General features: G+C 48.0%; 1 protein-coding gene across 1 annotated transcript; it reads right to left on the bottom strand.

Annotated features, from left to right (window-relative positions):
* Positions 1-7,227: 7,227 nt before the first annotated feature.
* Positions 7,228-9,110, bottom strand: GSTUM_00005583001 (uncharacterized protein; the record flags this gene model as incomplete). Its single annotated transcript, XM_002837706.1, has 7 exons — positions 7,228-7,831; positions 7,900-8,110; positions 8,171-8,295; positions 8,371-8,434; positions 8,515-8,683; positions 8,758-8,923; positions 8,995-9,110. 7 exons carry the CDS (start codon positions 9,108-9,110, stop codon positions 7,228-7,230), a joined length of 1,455 nt encoding a protein of 484 aa, XP_002837752.1.
* Positions 9,111-9,812: the final 702 nt, after the last annotated feature.

A 9,812-nucleotide genomic window follows, 5' to 3' on the forward strand; every position in this document is an offset into this window, starting at 1 on the left:
ATGACAAGCCTCTATTGGTATGATAACATGTGCTGAATGGGGCCTAAATCTGAATCACTTTATCTGATGGTCTTAAGATAAGTCTGATAAAGTTGTATGATAGTATAGGAGGGATAAAAACAAGAAAACCGGCTATATCATATGGGAGACCTCCACCGACAGAAAAAAACACAAGAAAAAGGTGGTAATGACCAAGTTACACTCTTGGGGGTTATAGCACTCCGCTAAGATACGAGTAGTATATGAAAACGGACCCAGGCAGAGTGCTGTACTATACTAATTGTAGCTTTATTCATGGGGCGTCGACGGATGCTTGCCACTCCACATTTGTTTTAATCGGGAACCCACCCCCACGGATAAGCCAGCCCTAGCGGTCGCCTCGGTTGGATCCTCAACTCCTTGAACTAAGGTGCTGATTGGATTAGTTAGTTAGTTAGTCCAACTATTTGGTTTTTGGCAAAACTTAGAGTACAGTACTCCTCGGTTATTGGAAAGAGGAGGCTGGATTGTGTGGTAAATCTAACAACCTATCGTGATGACGCACTACGCGACAGTGTGCCGGTGCTATTGCTTGGGAGTCTGGATGAATATCGAAAGAAGAGGGTCCCCAATCATGGCAGTACGTACGAGTACCTGGTAGGAGGAGGTCGCGGGAGAGCTTTCCGGCTTGTACCGGCATCACGAAGAACTATGCTTTTTTAGGGATTGGAAAGTAGGGTGGTAATTGGTTTTTTATTCACAAAGCTCGATAAATTGTATATGAATATTGGTTGAGATGTATGCTTGTTGGTAGGTTATTGGATACAACCATAGTTGCCATATGGTTGTGTTGTGGTGTTGTGTTGATTAGAGGGTTTAGCTAAATCGTGCTGACGGCTGGTTTCTCAAATGGCAACTGCCTACTGCAGATCGCGCTTAAACTCCACTATCAGAAGTGAGCTCAACAAGTGAGATTGGGAGGGCGGTGTATACACGCTTTTCACTCCCGCCAACCAACCAAGCAAAATAAAAAATTAATTTACTAGGGACCGAAACTAACTCCACCGAACAAACTCAAAAACCTGGTTGCGCAGCCAACCCCCAGATGCGTATTGCCCGTATGCAAAACATACCCTTTCAGCGAGATCATCCTACGAGTGACCACCCGTGATGTGAGGACGATTGGGCCTGCTGAGGTATGATATCACTTTCGGAATCAGTGTAGGGCGGTAAAGTTCACTAGTGTAAAATTCTATGGAGAGAAAACATGGAAAGTAGGCTATCGCACAAAAACCTGTCATGGGTTTTTGTTATGATATCTATTTTTCTGTTAGAGTGTTGCCTATGGGTATGGCATTGGGGTTAGTGCCAAGGATTAGGGGGATTGAGCTTACACTGCCGGATTGTGCTATCCTCTTTTACATTGAGTACCAAAGGAGCATCCTAAGTGGAAACCAAATTCTGGTGGAAGGGTATCGGGCTGTCTATATCTAGATGACGGGTCTGACGGCTGATCCCCGAATCGTTTGTATGGAGGAGTGCAGAGCTTGTGTCATGTCTTAGTTATAGTAGTCGCTAGTGCGATATCGGTTGGGGTAGGTTGGTGACGCCATTCGGGTGACTAGAGGGTTTCACTAAAATCTTGCTCTTCAGCTCCTGACAACTGCATCACCAACCCAGCAGCTATAGTCAATCATCTATAATACTAGGAACGATAAAAAAATGTTAAAAAAAAATAACAATCACAGTTCCTTTAATAATAGCCGCTCCTCAGGAACTGCAGACTCTTTCAGAAGAAAGGTGCTGGGACATGGTGCGATTGCCAATAATCGGCACAAAATCCAGACCCAGTTGTCCCCCCAATGCCCCGAATGTCGCATCAGCACCTCCGGACACATCGACCCAGGGGTGGGTGGAATAAACGCCAAGTACGATATACAATCCTCCAGGAGAAAGGTGAAAACTAAGGGACGATGTTGCAGACAAGCCATCATAGACTCTACATTAGTTCAGTAGCGGTAGGTACATTGTGTGACAAGACAGAAGAAAAAATGGTGCCGTCACACATTCGGCTTCCCGAGAAGTGCAGACTCTGGGGCACTATCGGCTCCCCGTCGGAACGTGTCGCGGATAGGTCATCAACGTACCCACAACGAAACTAGACTAGTGACAAACATGGGTGTTTGGTCAGCAAAGTGGGAAAGTTTCAGAGCAGGGTAACAAAGCATTACCCGTTACTGATCCCTGTTCATCGGCTGCCCAGTTCCGTGGTGGGAGCGGTGAAGACTGCAGATTGGAAATTGTGATGGGGGCTGACCAATGCTTTTAATGGTGAAAGGCAAGCCTCCCATGGCCTCGGGGGAGGTGTGGGACCAAATAGTGGAGGTGATGCAGCTCTCCATATCCTTGCAGCCCATACTCACAGGCGCTGAGGCCCTCGACGAATACGTAGCCGAGTACTGTACCGCAAGCACCCAAGATTCTCAGTTCACCAAGAGGGATGCTCCGGACGTCTACTAGCGCCCTGGCATTTGGCAGGTACAGTACAGTATCACGGAAAGGGTTCCGCCAACATGCACCGGGTGTACGGTACGTGGGAGCGTCAGGGTGGCAAAACATATCGTACCTCAAGCTATTCGCAGACATACTGTAGATCCCTTAACGTGGAGGATATTTCGCAAGGGCTGATTGTCCAATGTATCCGGCAAAATCTCAGGACCAAGACAATGCCGGATGTCTCAGGACTAGAGAATGCGTACCTTGAAAAACTTGCGCCCGGTATGAGCACGTGGTAGTGAGAAATCGAGGTCATAGGATGGCCACTTTGATGTGGATCTCGCATACCGGACTGCTGCTACAGTCAGATTAGCTCTGGCATGTCCTAGTGGTAGAAACAAGATGACCAGATTGAATGCCGAAAATGTCCCCCCCGCCCGGATACCGATAGTGCAAGAAAATTGGGGGGAGGGTGTGTGAATGCGGCGAAAATAAGTGTTGAACGGAGAGGTACTTGTAAGGTTTCAAAGCAATTTCAAAGTGCTAGAGCGTCCGGAAAATTCGCGGTGAGGGAGTTTACCCACTTGCACTCAAAAATATTCTTGCTGCCTGCTGCGAGCCGATCGACCCGTTTAGACCTTGGGAAATACTCACCCAACCCCCAACTCATATCATAATTCCTTGACATTTGTAAAAACAACTAAATCTCTGCACATTCTCCCAAGGCACCTCCCCTGGGGCCCGCGAGAGCATGAAATACAAGTACCCCTTTCTGATAGAAAGAAAACCCGCAGGCGTTTTTTTAAGGGTTTGTCTTGGTGGGTTGTGTGATATTTAGCCCGGGAAGCTACCGAATACCATAGCACTCTTGAATTCCTGGATGGTTTCCTGGTTTTTCGGATTTTTGGGGAGCTCCCAAGGAGCGCCCCTCTAGAGTCGCTGAAACTCTAGACCAATGTGATGACTACATATAGGCAAAACCATTCTAAGAGCGAGTCATTGGGTGACAGCTCGTCTTTCAATCCACCGCATTGACAGGCATATGATGGTGATGAAGGCAAAATCGGTGATTTAAAGCCGATATTACAAGCCTCCGTTAAAGGACCAACGCCCAGATAGTTGTTCCATGTCCGGGTATTCCAAAGTTTCTTCCGGAAAGGGGGCTAAACGCACAGCTCTTAAGACCCTCCGAAAGACGGGAAAGTAAGGACAAAAAGGACATACCGGTACTGCACTCCCGGGAGATTGAAACGAAAATCAGAAGGGGGCCCAACCAAGACAACCAAAAGAGCGACTCTGACAGTGGGATTCGCCGGCCCTCAGTAGGCCTTGGAGTGAGACTTAATGGTAAGCTTTTCGGATCTTTCCAGGGAGCTACCGAATGGCAGGGAATACTCCCGGCCAGAGGATCCGCAACGAGGAGTGTCCCTTCTAGCCATCTCAATTGCGGGAAACATGAAGTTAGCCCCCCCGTAGCCACTGCCCCCGTTCCTTTCATTCCCAGGGGAGCCCGCGCCCACCCAGAAACCGCTTTCGTCCTGTGATCGTTCCCACGAGTGAATGGCGGAAACCAAATCGACTGGGAATCAAGCACATATATTCCATAAAATCCTACTACTGTATTCTCCAAGACATACCAAAGTATCCCAGCGGAGGTGGGGGCTCTAATCGCAAAATCCAGCATAATATGGGTGGGAGTTTCGTGTATTGTCCCATTTTGTCCCTTCATCCCGTGAAATATTCACCACCCCCGCTATCGTCAACATGGATCTTCCCCCTTCTTTGCACACTATTTTGTGAAACCCCGACAGAAGTGTTCGCCATCAGAAACCCGTTTGATCGCGATTGCGCAGTGGAGTGTGGGTGGTGTGGATAGTTTTATTACCGGGATCGCTTGTCAACGGACGACACCAAACACCAAGAACGAACACTCGATAAGTGCATGCACAGGCAAGATAGAACTGTAGTGCTTGCAAATGTGCGATATACCAGATATCAGATACCCCGAGGGTAAGAGAAAGTACTCGTGCAAGTAGAACACAGCAGTTAGAGCTTGGCGCAAACTCCCTTTGGTTCCAAAATAGCAGCCACCGTACTGAGCATTGACTTCAATAGAATGATAAACCATGACCCATCCACAAGAGGCGACATGAATAACGACTCAAAGACAGTTAAAGACGCGGCGGTCATCCCCTTCTCTGAGCCTGTTATTCCTCGCTGGGCGCTCCTTGGAACCTTCCTTCTCCCCGAGCATACTCGGAGCCCCCGGATGAACCAAAATGCAGGGATAGTATAAATGGGAAATTTATCCGGGAAGGCTATAAGTGGGGCTGAAAAAAAAACTACTCTCTGAGAGGCGAGACCCAGCAGGAGAGGCGACTATCCAAGCAACTCACGGTGCCATTGCTGCGGCGTGATATTCCTCGGGGAGGTTTTTGTATCGTAACTTCCCCGACGCTCCCAGAACGCCGGGAGGTCCGAGATGTCAACGAAGGGAGCGAATTTATCAAGAACCCGGGGGGATACAAGTAGATCGGTCTGAAGCGAGTTAATTGCTCAAGAATTTATTTGTCGAGCGTCCAGGAACCCCCCCCCCCACCCCTCCCGGAATGGGATGAACTCCGTTGGAAAAAAAAAGTCACATTTTTTCGTTGTCTATGGTTGCATCATCACCCTCAGTCGCCTGGGTTCTTCATCTCACCGGGAGTCAGCTCTGCCGATGAGGGGTGGGCAGGTCAGGGTCCCTGTTGATCTGCTTGGCGAAATGGACTCTGGGGTACAAGTACTGTACTCGAGTAAGTTACTGGCAGTATACGAGTAATACCATATCCCAGTTAGGATTCGCCATCAGATCAGTCAGTCGCTGGGTGTTATTTTAGGTTGATATTAATCAGCAACCATCAAGTGCCAACGAATCACACAATAGCTACTCGAATGCAATCAAAACGGGATCGCTACGAATTCGAATACTTTACTGTAGACCCCCCAGGGATAGTTTTATTATCGCGAGTCGTCATCTGGCCACGTTTATCGCGCCCCACCCGGTCCCTTGCGTAGGACTCCACCGGAGAAAAGTCAACCCCTACCCTACTACCGTCTGCAGAACCTGCCCTACCTCCTCTACCCAGAGCGATAGCCTCCTATTCTCTTCTCACATGCGTATGATAGTAATAATTATTATCATAATATTATCATAATAATTATTATTATCGTTGACAAAACCACCATAATACCCCACTCGTGGGTCAACTAAGACTCCTCACCTCGAACAACCAAATCCGTAGGCCACATGAATTCTCTGAACCTAGTATGTAGCCAAAGCCCTCCCCCTTATCGTAGGATACATGCAGCAGTGGCCAGCCGGGGCACAGCAACCGTCCAGCCCTATTCTAAAAGGCGCCCTTATTATATGATACCGTCGACCCCAGAGAAGGCCCAGAGATAAGGCAGAGAGGGGAGAACAGTGCCGTGTGAGTGACCTCCTTGACTCCCTAACTAGTTTGGCGGATTTACACAGGTAATTCTCCGTCCTACGACATCCCCCGAGATCATCAGTGCTCCCACCCACACGCTCACTAATACCCCAACAGCTGGCGAAAAAAAACCCGAATCTCCAACTCCCACCACCAAAAGGTTCCCAGGTCCAAACCCCAAATCAAATCGCACTGATGACCCCGCACCAGCCCAATTCCCCCAAACCCTAGAGGAAGAAGAGTATCATAGACTTCGAGCATGTCAGAAAGGTGGGGACAGCGGTGTCAGGAATCCGGTGTTTTAGAGAAGTTTTTCAGAGTGAAAACAAAGCGAGTGGTATTGGGAGTTTGTGTGGCAAGAAAGACTGAGGTAGCCCCAGCAACCGTGAGGGGAAGAGGGAAGAGGTAGAGAGCTGAAAGTGACAGTTATTTATTATTTGGTTCAAAGATGAAGAGATGATCATTTCCTCTAGGGTCTGAAAGGGTTAAAAAAGGAGAAGTTTCTCCCTCGAAAAGCATGAGAAACCCATTTCGCCTCGACAACCAGTCCAGTTGGGTGACTAAGCACTAACTTTCCACCTACTGTATGATACTTGGGTATCATATACTCTCCCATGTCGACGGGTGAGTAATGTACCGTTTTTCTCACCCTGCTCCTAATAAACAACCGGGCGAGTCATTTTTCGTGATTTTGGGCGCGGTGGTCGACACCAATGGTGTGCGGACGGAGGAAGGAAGGAATACCGGTGAACGACGAATATAAATTTATACCGCACGGAAGATCTGTGATGCCGTGCATGGTTCCCGGGAACATGTCCGTTCCACACAGTAGAGGAAAGGCGCAAACTGTCAATACTCGAACACAAGCGCGCAGAAGCAGATAATATCCAGAACCCCTGGCACCCTACACTACAAGTCACCCCGCACTGAGCGCCCATCTACTCGTACGGTATAGTACTGTACTCAAGTACGGTACTCCTGCATGCTACCCCATGTCCGGTCGACAGCTCTATATCTCGAAACGTTAAATTTACTATGTATAATAATAGGGAAGGTTTCATCATCCCCGCAGCACACCAATAAGTTACCACACCAAAGAGCAAGGAAAACGTTTCCAGCAACCATCTTGCAGGCTCGTGAGCCGGCTAAACCCGCACGCGTAGCCCTCTCTTTTAGTAGGACCCCTCTGGACCACAAAACTAGTAGTCGGATATAAAAAAAATACAAAAAGTAAACACCCGCGAACCCCGAAAAACATAATAGCCAAGAAATAGATAAACTAAATAGTATAGGTGAACGCTGGGTGGTTCTCAATGGGCTTGTCCAAAGTATCCTCCTTATGCTGTCTGTTCTTTTTCTTAAAGTAAACCGTCATGCAAGCTAATAACAGCAACGTCAGGAGTTGACACCCTATAGTGGCCCAGAGTCCATTACGGTATTTCGGGCTATCCTCCTGCCTATACACCGTGCTGGCAAAGACTCCTCCGATGGCGCCAAAGCCAACTTGTAATGCCGAGCCGACACTGCGCTTAGAGTTCATGCGGATGTTGTTGGATTGGTAGGCGAGCACTGCCGGGATGTTGTTCTGCGCACCAGCCAAGCCGAGGAAGACACCGAAGTAGCGGGCGGAATTGCTGGTAGCGTACGCTGTGACGCTCATCCCAGCGATAACGAGAAGACAGCCAAATACGATAAACGGGGCTCGGAGACGAGTCCTATCAGCGCACCAGGCGAGGAGGAAGGCGACCACTATCGCTGGAATGTACGGGAGAGAGGACAGGATCTGGGACATGCCCTTTGAGTATCCCATCCCCTTGAGGATGATGGGTAGGAAGTAAGCTAGTGCATACCCTGGGACTGCGGCGTTCATAAACAGTAAGGCGCTGTTTGGGAAATATAAGCTTTGTGCGGCTTAGGTGAAGCATTAAGTAAGTAGGGGGAAGGAACTCACTACGCCCAGAGTTTCCAATCCATGAGATGGACACCTATTACGCCCCAGGTTAAGGGGTCTGCCTGGGAATCGTCACGGTCCCTGTCGATACGAGATTTGATAATTTCGACGTCAAAGTCGGTCAGGAATGGCCTGCGGCGTTGGAGGAGCTTGTCCGGGAAGTCGATAAGGACTAGGTATGCCAGTAGGGCAACGGCAACAGTAGTAACACCTTCCTATGGTATCTGTTAACACTGCAATTCATCAAAAACACACTGCTCTTTCTTAGAACTTGCGATTATAAGGATCCACCGCCACCCGGAAAGTCCTTGGACCCCGTTCATCTGCATAAGTCCATAAGCGAGAATTGGCGAGAGTCCTCCAATAAAGGTAGAGAGAAGGTAGAATCCGGCAAGCCTATCATGACGCTATTAACTTCTTATATCATATTATAGAAATTAATTTACGAAAGCGATGGGGTGAATTTCATACCGTTTTTGCACTTCATATCTGGTATACCAGGAGGAGATCAAGTAGATACATCCAGGAAAGAATCCTACATAACGAAAGAAAGGTAAATAAAAATCAGCCCCGTTCCTTCCTTCCCTTCATCTGGCTAGAAGAGGCGAAACTTACCTGCCTCAAAGAACCCCAACAGAACACGAGAGAAGACTAATATCCTCCAATCTTCAATGAACCCCATCCCAATAGTCACCGACCCCCAGGCAAGCGCAATCGAGCCTAACCAAACTGCAGAGCCAACCCTCCTGAGAACAATGTTGCTAGGAAGTTCGAAAAGGAAATACTACCCGTCCAGCATACCGGTTAGCCAATTCACGTCCTAAACCCCCATAGAAAAATAGATAAAAATTTACCCACCGGGATGAAAAACACCAGCAGAGCGATGGAATACCGATCTCCGATATAAAGTTTCAGGTCTTTCATCATACCAGCTATCGCGGCATTAGACATGTTTGTACGGTCAACCATGGCAACAGAATAGATGGCTGCAAGCATCGGAATGAGGCGAATGTCAACTTTGCGGCTAAATTATCATTAAATCGATTAGACATGCGGATAAAAAAAGTGCAAAGAAAAGATCTGAAAAAAAAATACATGATTTTCCTCTCGTAAATTGGATCGATCCCAGATTCTGCAACTGACGAAGCATGAGGGGGAGTAACGACTTCCGGACTGTCCACACCATCGTATTCAACTTTTTCGTTAGACATGATTGATCTCTTTGATCTTTCCTCAAGCTTCCTTGGTTTGTTCGTTAATGGTCTGGTTGTCGGGTATCGCCCGTTCAGTAGTGGTTCGTGAGCCGGGATGTAAGAGGAGAAAGGAGGAAGAAGGGAAAAAAATGCAGCCACATGCAAGGTTGAAAATATTTCGCTCCTTTTCACATTAGAGAAAACAGCCTTAGGAGTAAAGGGAGACTTGGGACTTCAGATACTTATATACCACACAACCATCGAATGGTTAGGGTGTGTTGGTAGGTGACCGGCTCCACCCTCGACGTCAATCCGTCCATCCGTCAATACACTTATCCATCCCACTAACAAAAATTAACGGTGCGCAAATAAGGAAAGCGGGAAGGGGGGAAGGAGGGGAGATAAACGGAGTGTACTCCAGTCTCTAGTACAATTGTGAGTATGTATCGGGATTCTTTCCTAGAAAACAAAGCTCGTTAGAGTTTTTGGTTGGAGATCTGTATTGCCCGGCGGTTTCCCCAGAGAGAAACGGCGCTTGTACTAGTAGAGTAACCTATGCTATCTATCCCACAACCTTGAGCCAATTTGGGGTGACATCAGGCTCTAGCATCCTTGCTTTTACCCGCCACTAAGCTAGATGCATCACATCAGCCCAATCAAACGGGGAATCCTAAAGTCGCTGTCGTGGTACGGTAACGGCGATTTCAGATCCGCCTTCCT

Source organism: Tuber melanosporum, assembly GCF_000151645.1.
Source record: "Tuber melanosporum whole genome shotgun sequence assembly, scaffold_2, strain Mel28".
NCBI classification, from domain to species: Eukaryota; Fungi; Ascomycota; class Pezizomycetes; order Pezizales; family Tuberaceae; genus Tuber; species Tuber melanosporum.